Source organism: Limanda limanda, chromosome 19, assembly GCF_963576545.1.
Source record: "Limanda limanda chromosome 19, fLimLim1.1, whole genome shotgun sequence".
Taxonomy (NCBI): domain Eukaryota; kingdom Metazoa; phylum Chordata; class Actinopteri; order Pleuronectiformes; family Pleuronectidae; genus Limanda; species Limanda limanda.
Window position 1 is genome coordinate 19,452,422 of NC_083654.1, and position 14,621 is coordinate 19,467,042.

At 46.2% G+C, this 14,621-nt stretch overlaps 1 protein-coding gene across 1 annotated transcript in view; it reads right to left on the minus strand.

Moving 5' to 3' along the window:
* Positions 1-2,266: 2,266 nt before the first annotated feature.
* The window catches only part of pleca (plectin a), a 39,648-nt gene continuing 27,293 nt past the window's right edge, over positions 2,267-14,621 (minus strand). The window contains exons 32-34 of the mRNA XM_061093022.1: positions 10,852-14,199; positions 3,278-10,275; positions 2,267-3,182 (exon numbers count right to left, since the gene is read on the minus strand). Of these exons, the coding sequence (XP_060949005.1) occupies positions 4,018-10,275; positions 10,852-14,199 (9,606 nt within the window). The 3' untranslated portion in view covers positions 2,267-3,182; positions 3,278-4,017. The remainder of the gene's footprint in view (positions 3,183-3,277; positions 10,276-10,851; positions 14,200-14,621) is intronic.

Sequence of the window (14,621 nt, forward strand, 5' to 3'; positions counted from 1 at the left end):
TAAGAGTCATGGTGGTGTTGGTAATGAAATAAATGTAATAGTTAAGTAGTTATTTTTCTTTATAAATTAACACATTTCCCCAAATATACAAAACTACACTACACAGCTCATTTACAATCGATCTACCAAAATCTCTCTTCACATTAAATTTCAGAAAATAACTAAACAAGAGACAAGTCTGAAGCGAACCGCTTTTATTAGAATTTCTGAAAATGTAAATACAAAATAATTTAATAAATTCTGCTAATTTCGTCAAACAAAGTCTTGAACCTTTATCAGCACATCAACGTGAACCAGTGCAGAACCCTGATGGGAACGATCTGCAGAACGTGCAGGTCTGTGAACACCTCAACTCTCCTGGTCCTCTGGGATCCGTCCGACTCTATAATCCACCTCCAGCATGTCCAGCTCAGGGTCCTCAGGAGAAACAGGCTGCAGGGCCTCAGGAGGTGGAGAAGGGTGGGGGTGCATTAGACGTGGAGGACAGACGTAGTTCACTAGAGGTGGTAAATGGAAGGGGTTCATTCGAGGTGGAGGAGGTGCAGGAGGTGCAGGGTCAAGCAGGTACCGTCTCCAGTACTGACACATGAAAAAGAAACGAGAATGATTATATCGCACGACATGAATAATGTTCTAAATTCAATCTGTACCGAGTGAAGAAGAAGAAGCCACTCACAGCCGGAAGTGCGGCCTCTGCTGCAGGTGGGAGCATGGGGTATGGTGCAGGGGGGGCAGGGTCGAAGAAGGGCACAGGGGTCACCCACGGGATGGTGCACATAAAGGGTGGATACGGAGCAAAGGACTCTGGGTAATAAACTGGCATCAGGACTGGGAGGGGGAAGAACGTCGGAGGTGTAGTCTCCAACACTTCGTTAAAGGACAGAGCATCTGAAAGGAGAATGGAAACAATATGAGCTGCGTGTATGATTGGACGTTAAATAAGTAATCATTTAAATGTAAAAACACAAATATAAATATCACAAATACGAGACAAGACATGAAAATAAAAGACCAGAAAACACATGTTTGTCTCTTCAGGACAAACTCAGTAAAACTACATTAACTTCTGGTCTCCAATATGGTTTTAATATTTTTACTCGTTAATAACATATCTGATAATTAACATTAACAATGATAAAACCGTGACATGACATCAGATCGTCTCGTGACCTGTCAGCCGTTTATTTTCCTAACGGTCTCCTGCGTGGCTCTAAACACACAGATTAAAAGTGTGAATCTGTAATTTAAATGTCTTTATAAAACTTTATTAATCATGATAACTCACTGAAAGCTTCGGTGGGATCGAGGCCCGGCTCCTCGCTCCTCTCCACCCGGCCCACAGGCCCCTCTCCCCCGGGGGGTCTGTAGCTGAAGTCCAGGGGCTCTTCAGCGGCGGGTCCGGGGGATGTAGCCGAGGGAGGCGCCTCTCCGGGCGGGCTCGCGGAGCTGGGGGCCCCGGGTCGGTGCTCCTGGTCCCGGGGTCTCCTCGGCTGGGGGACCCTGACCTCTGTCCTCAGCTGGACACACCTACAGCAGTCGCACCGGAGAAACGGGCAGGTCCTCTTGTGGTTCCTCTGCGAGACCGTGATGCCGTGGAAGAGGCAGCGGAGACATTTGCGCTCCCGGAGGTCAGGTTTGGATGAAGACATCAGTCCGAGAAGTGATGAGGTGATGAGAGATGAAGAGAAGTGAAGAGGAGTGAGGAGAAGTGAAGAGAAGTGAAGAGAAGTGATGGTAGCTGCTAATAACTGATATTAACTGATATTAACTGATGATAATTGACAGAAACATTGCCATTGGCTGATAGAATAAACATGCAGACACCAATCATCCAATCAGATCACGCGGTGCTGACCTGTGGCTGAGGAGACTGGATGCACAGAACGGAGAGAATAATAATGTAATTAATAATGTGAACAGGAAGAAAGAGAGAAACAGACAGACAGAATGAAAGAGAGAAAGAAAGAAAAGATAGAATGGATAGAATAAGGTAATAAATAAAGTGAATAGAGAAAAAAGGATAGAAAGAATTGATATAATAACACAACCAATAAATATTATGTATGGGTTATTTGTATTATGTGGTCACTATACAGCACATACACACAAATTAAAGTAAATATTTCCACTACAACACACATACACACACACTCTCTCTCTCTCTCTCTCATCTAGATTAGGGTCACTTTCCCATTCAACTACATTAAACACATGTCAACACTATCAAAGTTGAGTGTAAAGTTGTAATGAACACAAACACACAACCTGTAATTTCCATCTTTATTTACATAGCGTAGGGTGTTACAATAAAATTCCTTGTCACCATTTTATTATAAATACACCATTTTTTTAACAAGGCTCGACGACCCTGATTAAAATACATCCTTCAGACCTCTTGAAACGTAGCAATAACACAAGTGCTTGAAACGAATACAACTATTTCTTTTTTTTTTCAGCTCCTTGTAAATGTTAGTAAATCATGCAAAGCAGAGATACACGACAGAGTATGAAAATAAAATGATATAGATCAAAAGGTGCTGCTTTACAAAGAAGAATTTAATTCAAAACAAGTACGTGTGGGTGGAAAATACAAATACTGGGTCTGGTGGCAGAGCTCGTAGATCTTTCTCAAAGAAATGTTAACTCATGGCTTTCAGCAATAGTCCTCTATATCATCATCAATATACAGCACAGACAATACCTGTCTGTGAAGGAAAAATATTCAAATCTCAGCTACTGAACATTCAAACCACACATTACAGCCCCGTGTGACGAGACACTGAAACAAACTGTTAGTATTTTTAAAGTCAGATTGTGACATACTGTAGCTGGACTGTCAAAAGCTTTACCTGATAACACAGTAATTATACTTTATGAGTAGCATTGCTCCTTCAGTCATGCAAGTTTCCAGTCCAACCAGCTTGCACTACTCCACATCCCAGTGCAGTGTTAAACAGTATTTTGCAGGCACTTACAAAGCATGGGTGTTAGGCCTTTAAATGAGTTCAAGAGTAGATGCTATAGGTTCAAAATGGCTGCACGGTTAAAATAAACCAAGTTTTACTCTGGAGTGTTGCATAAAGTGGTCGATTACAGTAAAGGTCACAGCCCGAATTACAGCCTCGGGTCTGTGGAAGACTTCTGAGAGGAGCTGGAGACGTGATGAGCTGTGGGGACGAAACCTGGACCAGGACACATGGAACACAGACATTAGACTTCAGGACGAAAGACACAAACAGAGTCAAACAGTGTGTGTGTGAATCATGTCTTTACGTACCGGTTGTAAGTGTCCAACACGGCCGGGACTTTCATGTGTTTGTCTTGAGGTTGGAGGTTAAGTCCAGGATGGTGTTAATGGTCATATCAGGCTGAATATTCCTTCTATTTGTAGGAGTTTTTATCTTTGGGAGTTCATTTCATAAGGTTTGCATGTTGCTGCAGCTGCAGGTTTTGACGACACCCCGTTGGGAATGCACTGGAGTTCAGATACTGGTGGAGTAAATGTGACAGCGTGGCCCAGGAGAGAAAAGATCTTGAAGCTTGGCATTCATAAAGCAGACACTAGGTGTCATTCATCTTGGGGAGAGACTCCTGATTCTGCTCTGCAGAGGGGATTTCATATTTCTTTAACCAGATTTTTACCATTCAGAAATACATGCATGAGGAAAAAAACAACTGTTTGTGTGTGCAGTTAATTTGGTTCGTTAAATTCATGTTTGTGGAAAATTGTATGCATGTGATATTAAACCAAAAAACATACAGTTAAAAATGTTTCTGATAGATATTGGATATAATAATGCACCTTTACATAATCTTGCAGAAAAATCAACGTCTCATAAAGTAGCATAAACGTAACTAGAAGTAAATGTGAAATGTACAAACATCCAAATTATGCCACTTGTAAAAAAAAATTAAATATTTTAAGTATTGTAACAACCACATGCAGAGCAGAATACAGGAAGTCTCTATTCCACTGATTTAGGCATCTTGTGAGCACTGTGGTTTATTCTTTCCTCATCAGTATCGACGAGTGTAACTGGGGGAAGTGTAGGAGGAAGAGAAGGTGGTTGTGGTGAAACTTGATCCTGTGGCGTCGAAGCTGCCTCTTCTGGAGCCCGACCTGGATCCAGTTCTTGAACCAGAGCGGGACCCACTAGCGGAACCGGACCCACTGACGCTGTAGGGGCTGTACAGGCCTTTGCTGGACTGAGCGGAAGCTTCAAGTAGTCGGAGACCGGTCCCCTCCTCCACCATGCTTCTTTCCATTGCGTCCTTGTAAGAGATCTTCAGCTTGGTTTTAGGGCATGTAAGGTATTTGGAGTACGCACTCACGTCTCGCAGCTTTTGTGCAGTGCGTGCATCTAAGGTTCCTTTCTTCACTGCGTCATCTACGGACACTCTGCTGGTGACGTCTGGTTCAATTAATCCACCAGTAAGATACTGGACCTCCAGGAAGCGCTGCCCGGCCTCATAGTACAGCCAGCCTTTCTTCAGAGCTTGAGCTGCGGACATTTTGGATTTTGTTCTAGGATCCTCGAACCCGTTGTAGGCCTTCTGTGCCAGACTGATGCGGTCCACCATGATCTTATCCACAAGCCCTTTGTTCATTGCATCTGCAACAGTACATTTCTCTCCAGTGCTTGGGTCCAGGATGCCTCCTGTGCAGGCCTGAGCTTCCAGCAACCTCTGGCCTGTTATGTTGTCCACAAGGTTTCTGTGAATGGCCTCAGTGACGGACACCTTCTCCAGTGTTTCTGTGTCTAAGATTCCAGCTACAGGGCCAGTTTCCTCTGTGGGATCGATCCATGTAGTGGCTGGTGTTTTTATGGCAGGTACTGGGCTCATGGGGTACGAAGAGGAGGAGCCAAAGGAGGAGGAACGTGATCTGGAGCCACTCATGTTCCCAGACAACATGTCTGCAAACTCTGTGATGGAGAGAGTTCCTGCTCTGTATTGATCCAGAGCTGACTTGTCAATCAGGCCGCGTGAGATTGCATCATCGATGTCATACTGCCGACCAGACCGCCTGTCAGTGATAATGGATTTCACGACTCCGTCAGATGAGGTGATGGTGACTTCCTCCCACTCACACTCCTGATCTGATAGCTCTTGATAGGTCTGGTGGTCGATAAGTCCTTTCTGGTACGCCTCGTACACAGACATCTCTTTACCGGTCTCTGGATCAACGATGACGACCCGACGTTTACGAACAGAAGACTTGGACGATGTCTTCCTCTCGCGCTTCTTCTCCTTCAACAGCAGAAGAGCCAGGCCTGTTTCCGGGTCTATCATACATCTCTCCATCAGCTGGAGGTAGGTCAGATTTTCCTCAGTGTTGGGGTCAAAGAAGCCCTTTGTGTCATCGGATGGGTCGGTGAGGATTTCATTCATTTCCTCATCGAAGAGGCCACGCTCATAAGCCGATTCAACCGGCAGACGATGGCTCTCCTGGGGATCGATGATCCCACCAGTGGCGATCTGAGCCTCTAGCAGACGGACGCCATGGTCTTTGAGAATGAGGCCCTTTTTCATTGCCTGGAAGAGAGAGATGACTTTGCCAGAATAAGGGTCCTTGTAGCCTGTGACAGCTCGTTCAGCGGAGACCAGTTTATCTTTAAACTCTTGGCCAACAACACCCATCTTCACAGCCTCTGTGACATTAAGTTTCAGGTTCTTGATAGGATCAATTACATATCCTGTGGCGGCTTGAGCCTCAAGGAGCTCAAAGGCAGTTCCTGGTCTGATCATGTTCTTCTTCATTGCTTGATAAATAGACAGCCGATCTTTGCTAGATTCTACGTACACACCAGCAATACAACTGGTACCCTCGAGGTATTTCTTCACTTCTCTGCTGACTTCCTCCACTGTAATGATACCTTCAGTGAGTTCGTTGTACGTCTTTTGGCTGATAATCTGTGAGCGAAGCAGCTCATCCACAGTGATCTGCTTTCTAAGACCCTTGAAGAGGAGTTTCCTGTCTGCCAGAGAGAGCAGCCTCAAACCAGTTCCTTTGTCAACTCTGCATCTTTTCAGCATCTGGGCATAGGACTGTTTCTCGTCTGCTGTTGGATCGGTGTAGCCACGCACATCCCCAGTAGGTTCAGAAATTCTGTCAAGTGTCTCTTTGTTGATGTATCCACGCTGCATAGCTACGTCTGTGGGGAGGTGGAAGTAGTATTCAGGATCCATGAACCCACCAGTGGCATGCTGGGCCTCCAAAAGCCTCAGGGCATAATCCTCAGGAATCAGGTCTTTTTTCATGGCTTGGAAGAGAGAAATCACTTTTCCAGTGTACGGATCCTTGTAGCCAGTGACTGCTCTCTCAGCAGAGAGAAGTTTGTCATGGAGTTCAGGTCCCACAAGACCTTTACGCACAGCTTCATCAACAGTCAGAAGCTCATCCTTGACTGGATCAATCATGAACCCTGTGGCTGCTTGGGCCTCAAGGAGATTCAAAGCGACTTCGGGCGGAATGTGTCCACTCTTCATGGCCTGGTAGATGCTGATCTTTGGTGGACTGACCGACATAATACCAGCAATACAACCAGTGCCAAAGAGATACTGTTTGACTGATTCCATCTCCATGATCTCACGGATAGACATCTTTTCTTGCTTGAGGAGGTTGTAGGTTTGCAGGTCAATAATGCGAGCGCTGTAAAGCTCCTCAATAGTAACTCTTCTTCTGATGACATCACAGGACATGCCCTGATCTGACTTTATTGTCTCTCTGTGTTCAATGATTTCAATGATGATGACGAGCATTCTGTCTTTTGTGATTTGCCCCAAGCGATACTGCTCCAGGAGGCGCTGTCTCTCTTTCTCTGGAATCATATTTGAATTCATGACTTCCCAAATGGTCATACTCTGTCCTGCAAAGCTCTTGTGAGGGATCTCGATTTGAGTGTTGGCTAGATCTGTCTCAGCTTGCTCTTCTGTGCACTGATAGGATTTCTCGACGGGAGCAGGGGCCTCGACTTTAGACAGAGGCAGGTAGCACAACCCAGAGGTGGGATCTCTTGCACATTTCTCCAATAACTGCTTGTAAGTGACACTTTCATTGGTGTTGGGATCGGTGAAGCCTTTAATGTCACCTGAAGGTTCCTTGAAGGACTTGGCCATTTGTTTACTGAAGTAGCCACGCTGAATGGCCACATCACTGGGAACACGGTGGCTGCTGACTGGATCAATGATTCCTCCGGTAGTAATCTGAGCTTCCAGGAGAGGAATAGCATGCTCCCTTAGAACAAGTTCTTTCTTCATGGCTTGGAATAGAGAAATCTTGTTGCCTGTGTATGGATCTTTGTACCCTGTCACTGCCTTTTCAGCTGAGAGAAGTTTCTCATGAAGCTCTGGGCCGACAACTCCAGCCTTCACAGCATCATCCACAGAGTATTTCAAATTCTTGACTGGATCAGTTATGAAACCAGTTCCAGCTTGGGCTTCTAGCAGTGCAAGCCCAGTGTTTTGTTGTAAAGCGTTCTTTTTCATTGCTTGATAAATGCTTAGCTTCTCGTTTGAGTCTTCCATAGTGACACCATCAATGCGGTCTGTGCCCTGCAGGTACTTTCTGACCTTGTCAGTTTCACCGACTGCTTTAGGCGTCTTCTTACCCTGTTCGAGTTGATCAAATGTCGCCTTGTCAATGATGTTGGAATCCAGTAATGAGCTGGCAGTGACCGGCGCCCTAAGGCCTTCAAAATAGACGCCTTCCTTGGTTTTGTCCTCCTTTTCGTCAACCATCGTCATAACAATCGTTATCAACCTTTCAATTGTCACCTGTCCCATTCTGTACTGTCGAATAAGCTGTATTCTTTGCTCCTCAGTGATGTACTCAGAGTGTATGATCTCCCAAATGGTGACCTTTCTTCCTTTGAAAGGTCCATACTCCAGCTCCATTGTTGACAGATTAAGCGCCTCTTTTGTTTTAGCCTCAGTAATCTTAGCCTCTGGAATATTAGCCTCAGTTATCTTAGCCTCAGTTACCTTAGCCTGTGTAATCTGTTTGTCTTCTTTTGGCCTAGCAGCCTTCTTTGAGAGGGAAAGCAACGGGAGTCCAGTTTCTTTATCAGTGACACATTTGTTCATGAGCTGTGTGTAGGTCGCATCCTCTTGTGAGTTAGGATCATAGAACACCTTTGTTTCCTCAGTGCTCTTGTTTAGGGTCTTGGATGTTTCCTCATCCAAATACCCGCGCTTGCAGGCGACCTCATGTGAGATGCGATAGCTTTTAACGGGGTCAATAATTCCACCGGTTGACAGTTGTGCTTCGAGCAGACGCATGCCGTGGTCTTTCTTAATAAGGCCTTTGTTCATCGCCTCAAACAGAGACACCTTCTTTCCTGTATATGGATCTTTGTAGCCGTTGACAGCTCTCTCAGCAGACAGAAGTCGTTCATGCAGCTCTGGACCCACAAGACCAGATTTTACAGCTTCATCTACAGGGAGCCTCTCATTTTTGATGGGATCGAGTACAAACCCTGTCGCTGCTTGAGCTTCGAGGAGGTTCAGTGCAGTTTCCGGTGACAGCAACTCTTTCTTCATTGCTTGATAGAAAGGCATTTTCTCCTTGGTTTGTTCATTCAGCACGCCGGCAATGCTCGCTGTTCCCTGAAGTGCTTTCTTTACAGAGTCCATCTCTGAGATCTCTTTAACTGTTATCTTGCCGTTACTCAACTTGTTGAACAAGTCTTTGTTTATAACCTTAGACTCTAACAATTCGTTGGCAGACACTGGAGCCCTCAGTCCATTAAACACATTTTCATTGTTTTTCTCCTTGTCTTCCACAACAGTCAGGACTATTTTAATAATCTTCTCCACCGTGATCTTGCCCGTCCTGTACTGGCGAATCAGTTGACGCCTTTGCTCTTCAGTGAAATATTCTGAGTTGATGACTTCCCAAATGGTGACAGTTCTTCCCTTGAATCGTCCGAAAAGCACATCGACCTGAGCCTTGCTGAGCACCTCTTTGGCCTCCACATCTGTGTATCTTTCACTTTGAGCAGCTGTGTCGGTTACTGGTAATATCAGCAGGCCTGTCTCTGCATCTTTGGTACATCTGTCCAGCAACTGTTTGTAGGTGAGTTGCTCCTGAGTGCTGGGGTCGATGAATAACTTGCTATCATCACTGGGATCGGCCAGTTTCTTATTCATGTCTGCGTCAAACTGACCTTGCTTGTAGGCCGTCTGGAGGGGTACCCTGTGACTATTGATCGGGTCAATGACGCCACCAGTCGCGAGCTGCACATCTAGGTATTTGGTGGCCTGCTCCTTCTCGATAAGTCCCTTTTTCATGGCCTCAAAGAGAGAGATTTTGGCTCCGGTGTATGGATCTTTGAAGCCAGTGGCTGCTTTCTCTGCAGAGAGCATCCTGTCATGGAACTCAGGTCCAATGACCTCGTCTTTAACAGCCTCGTCCACAGTGAGGAGTTTATTTCTCACTGGATCGACGATGTAACCAGAAGCTGCCTGAGCCTCCAGCAGCATGGTGGCAGTGGTGGGAGTGATCCTGTTCTCTGTCATGGCCTGATAGACACTCATTTTCTCTTTGGATGGAGTCAAGACACCTCCAACACAGTTCTGACCCTTGAGACATGATTTGACCTTATCGGTCTTTTCCAGGTCTTGCACAGAAACTTTGCCCTTTTTCAATTTGTCGAACTCCTTTTTGGTTAAAACCCCGATGTCGTGGAGCCTCTCGGCAGGAACCTTCTCTCTTATTCCCTCAAATGATAAAGGTGATTGTCCATCTTTCTTTGTTCCGTCCACTTCAACAGAACCATTGAAAACACTCTTCGTTGTTCCCACCATGGTCATGGCAACTAACTGGTCCTCTGGGACTTCCTCAGTCTGGACTTCTGTATCCTTAGTTTGGGATTCAACCGGTTTAGAGGCAACTGCCAGATTCTGAAGTTTCTCCCGGAGCTTTTTGTTTTCTTCTCCCAGGAGCTTTTCTTGGTCGAGCCTTTTCTTTTCAAGCACTTCCATTTCCTTCTGCTTGTTTTTCATCTCCGCTTCAGCGTCCTTCTGCTTCTTGACAGCTTCGTCCATTATGGCCTGGAGTTTCCTCTTCTCTTCTTCCATTAGCTTCCGCTGACGTTCTTGTTCATCTTTCAGAGCTTTGGCTTTGTTCATTTCATCCTGGAGCTGTTTCTCTAACTTCTTCTTCTCATCTTCCACCGCCTTTTCTCTTTTCAGCAATACGTCCTTTTCTGTGAGGAAAGTCTGCTGAAGTGTGACCTTCTGTTGCTCAATTTGCTCTTGTTGGGCATTTGCCATCTGTTTGGAAAAAATGAAGAAATAACATCAATACAATGACATAAAACACAAATCATTCCATCATCTTAATGAATTACTTAAATATTGCACCAATATTAGAAATAGCTTTGATTGATGACTCACATGACTGCATAGTGAATATGAAGCTGGACCGAGGAGAGGGTTAGCTTAGCTTAGCATAAAGACTGTAAACAGGAGGAAACAGCTAGCTTGGCTCTGTCCGACAGTAACACCTTCAAATTCTAACTTAATTTTTTATCATTTATTTTCTTATCAGCAAAAAAACATGAATTGGACAGTAAGTGTTTCCTCCAGTTTCCAGTCTTTATGCTAAGCTAACCATTCCCTGGGTCTAGCTGCATATTTAACAAACAGAAATGAGAAAAGGCATCAATCGTTTAATCTGAGCGAGAGATTAAATAAACATTTTAGTTCTGTACTATTGTGTTTCGAATGACATTCATATAAATTGCTGGCTGTTAATTAAAGACACTGCAATTTACATGGGATGTTCCTGTTCTGTGGTTAGTGTGTTTAGCACGGCTTCTACAAACTGATAACATCATGGCACAATACCTCTTTAGATTTTTTCTGAACCGCCTCCGCCTCTTTTTTCAGTTTCTCTCGCTCTTTTTCCAGGTCAGCGATTTTCTTGGTCAGGTCATCGGCCTCTCTGGTGCTCTGGAGCCTCTGGGTCTCCAGCTTCTGCACAACAGTCTCTGTAGTTTGCTTCTCCGTTGCTTGAAGCTGAGCTTTTGCCTCATCGGCTTGTTTCTTGAATTTCTTTGCATCCGCGTCAGCTTTGGCCTGAGCGTCACTGAGCTCCTTCACCTTCAATCTCAGCTTCTCTGCCTCGGCTGAAACCTCCAGCTGCCTCTTTCGCTCAGCCTCCAAGGATTTCTGGAAACCCTCAGTCTCCTTATCGAGACGCTGCTGGATCTGCTGTTTGTCCTCCTGGAGTTTTTTAGCCTTTTCCTGGGCTTGGTTCTTTTGTTTATTGAGCTCCTCTGCCTCGGCTTTCAGTTTGGTGGCCTCTTGGATGGCCTGCATCTTCTCCTTCAGTATCTTCTCTGCGAGTGCCCTCTGCTCAGCCAGGTCAGACTCAGCCATCTTCCTCTGTCTGGCTGTTTCTTCAGCCACCACAGTGAGTTTCGCAGCTTCCTCTGCCAAGCTCTTCATTTTCTCTGCTTCCTCTGCGAGAACTTTCTGTGTTTTATCTTTGTCCTTCTTCATGAGGCGGCGGTTCTCCTCCTCGATTTTCAGCTTGAGCTTCAGGAGCTCGTCCATCTGGATCTTGACTTTGGCGAGTTCCTCCTCCACCTGCGCCTTTTGATTGACGGCATCATTCACTTCACCTTTAACTCTCTGAAGCTCCTTGTCCAACAAGGCTTTCTGCTTATCCGTCTCGTCCAGTTGCAGTTTGACCCCTGTGAGTTCCTTCTCCACCTGAGACTTCTGTTTAAGTGCTTGTTCGGCTTCTTTTTTGTGTTTGGCCATCTCTGCATCCGCCTGCTTCTTCTGCTTCAGAGCTGCTGCCTCCGCCGCTGCTCTCTTCGAGGCTTCGCCCTCGGCCTCTTTCCTCAGTTTCTCGGTGTCTTTCTGAGCTTTGGCCTGTTTAGCAGCTTCGTCCTCTGCTGCTTTTTTCAGTTTTTCAGCCTCTTCGGCTTTCTGACGCAGCAGAGCCGCCTCTTTCTCTGCTTTCTCCTTGGCCTTCTCAGCCGCCTGGGCAAGTTTCTTGGAGTTTTCAAACTCGTCTTTCAGCTTTTCCTGAGCGAGAGTGTCTTCTTTGTTCTTGCTGAGAACATCTTGAGCTTTCTGTTCTGCGGCCGTGCATTTCTGTGCGGCCTCTTTGGCCAGAATGACCTGCTTCTCTGCATCCTTCTCTGCCTTGTCTTTCTGTTTATTGGCGTCGGCAGCTTTCTTTTTGAGGCGCTGGACTTCCTCCTGAGCGGCTTTGCATTGACTCGCTGCCTCCTCTTCTGCTGCAGTAATCCTTTTCACCTTCTCCTCGGCTTCCTTCCTTTTCTTCTCCTCCTCTGCAGCGAGCTTTTTCATGTTCTCTGCCTCCGCCTCAGCTTTGAGTTTGCTTTTCTGCGTCTCATCTGCGATACCCTTCAGTTTCTTCAACTCCGACTCTAAATCGGACTTCTCTCTTGATGCCTTCTCAAAGCTGATCTTGATGATGTGGATTTCTTCTTCCACCACCCTCTTCTGCCTCAGCGTCTCCTCCACGATAGTCTTCTGTCGCCCCAGCTCAGAAACAGACGAGCTCTGCAGGTGTGTGATTTTCTCCGCGATGTCTTGTTTGTGCTGAGCAGCCTGGTCCTCCAGCATCTTCCTCTGATAAGCTTCGTCCTCGGCTTTTCTTTTCAGTCTTTCATTCTCGGCCTCTTTAGCTTTCAGAGCCATCTCTGCCTCAGTCTTCAGACGTGTCGCCTCGTTGATGGCAGCCAGTTTTTCCTTGAGTATCTTTTCAGCCTCGGCTCTTTGCCGCGCCGCCTCATCCTCCGCGACCTGCCTCTGCTTCTTCGCTTCTTCGGCTACCGATCTCAGCCTGGTGGCTTCCTCAGCCAGCTGTTTCATTTTCAGCACCTCAGACTCCAGAAGCTGTTTGCTCTTCTCGGTTGTTGACAGCGTCTCCTTCTCCGCTTGAATCTTCATGTGCAGGAGGCCGTCCATTTCACTCCGGACTTTAGCCAGCTCGTCCTCCAGTTGTTTCCTCTGCTTTTCCGCGGCGTTCACCTCGTTCTTCAGACGCTGGAGCTCGTTATCCAACAGGCCCCTCTGCTGCTCTGCATGTTCAAAGTCGGCCTTGAGGCGGATGCACTCTTGTTCTGCAGACAGCTTGTGCTGAGCTATCTGTTCTGCAAATTTCCTCTGTTTTTCCAACTCTTTCTCTGCGTTCTCCTTCTGCTTCAGAGCAGCTTCTTCAGCTTTGCCCCGTTTCTTGGCGTCTCGCTCGGCCTCCAGCTTCTGCTTCTCGGCCTCCTCCTGAGCCTGACTCTTCTTCTGGGCTTCCTCCTCGGCCTGTAGCCTCAAGCGGAGAGCCTCATTGGCTTTCTGCCTCCATGTTTCAAGCTCCTTCTCCGCTTGCTCCCTGGCTTTGTTCGCCTCCTCCTGTTGTTTCCGAAGTGTTTCAGCTTCTTCCTGCAACTTCAGAACGGTGCCCTGCTCTTTCTTCAGGGATTCCTCGAGCTTTGTTGCCTTCGCATTGAATGACATGGATGTGGTTTGCAGATGTGTGGCCGCACTCTTCTGTGCCACCTCCTCCACGACCTTAATCTGCCTGAACTTCTCCTCCTCCGCCTGCTTCATACGCCTCTCGGCCTCCTCTGCTTGCATTTTGAATTTCTGCAGGTCATCCAGCGCCCTCTGCTTCTGCTTGGCAGCTTCTTTTTCTGCGTCAGATTTAATCTTCAGCTCATCTTCAGCGTTTTTCTTCTTCTGAGTCTCTTCGGTGACCTGCTTGCGAAGCCGCTCGGCCTCGTCCTGAGCAGCTTTCCTGAGCTTCTCAGCCTCAGAGGCCTTGTCTCTGAGCTTCTGTAACTCAGACTCCGATGTCGTCTTCTGTGTTATTGTCGTCTCTAACTGGATTCTGATTATGTGGATTTCCTCCTCAATCCTCCTGCGGCTGACCAGCGCCTCCTCTAGCTGCTGATTCTTGGACTTGATCTCCTGCTCGGACAGACTCTTCAGGTGATGCAGCTCTTGCTGTATGTTTTGCTTCTGTTTCTCGGCGTCCACAGCCACGTCCTGCCTCTTGCCGGCCTCCTCCTTCATCCTCAGCTTCAGCTCCTGCGCCTCTTGCTCTGCTTTGGCCACAGATTTAGCGTGAGCCTCGGCCAACTGTTTCTGCTTCTCTAACTCGGCCTGTACTTCTGCCAGCCTTCTCCTCTCCTCTTCTTTTAGTTTCTCAGAAGCTTTCTGTATTAGTAGAAGCAAAGAGGGAGCAAAGAGAATTGAGAGCATGTTAGAGGGGCTATTCTATGAAGTAGATCTTCTGCGTTAATAATACATGTAGGTACATAAAAATGTAAATACATGATGATATGTTACAGCAACAGAAAATATACAGTTATTTTAGACTAGGGGTAAATACGGTATTGGGAAATGTCTGTGATGTTTAATCAGTGTATGACACAAAGAACAACACTTTACTTCACAACACAGCGTGACACTGTGACTTCATGCAGTTTAGGTAATTTAATTGATCCATAATCTAAACAGTTACAGTTTAAATTAGGCTTTATCATATTTTGCACAAAGAGTATTGTTCAAATAATGTGTATGTATTGTAATATATTGTATATTCATATTTCTGGTTCATAAAATGTGTTGAGTCAGCG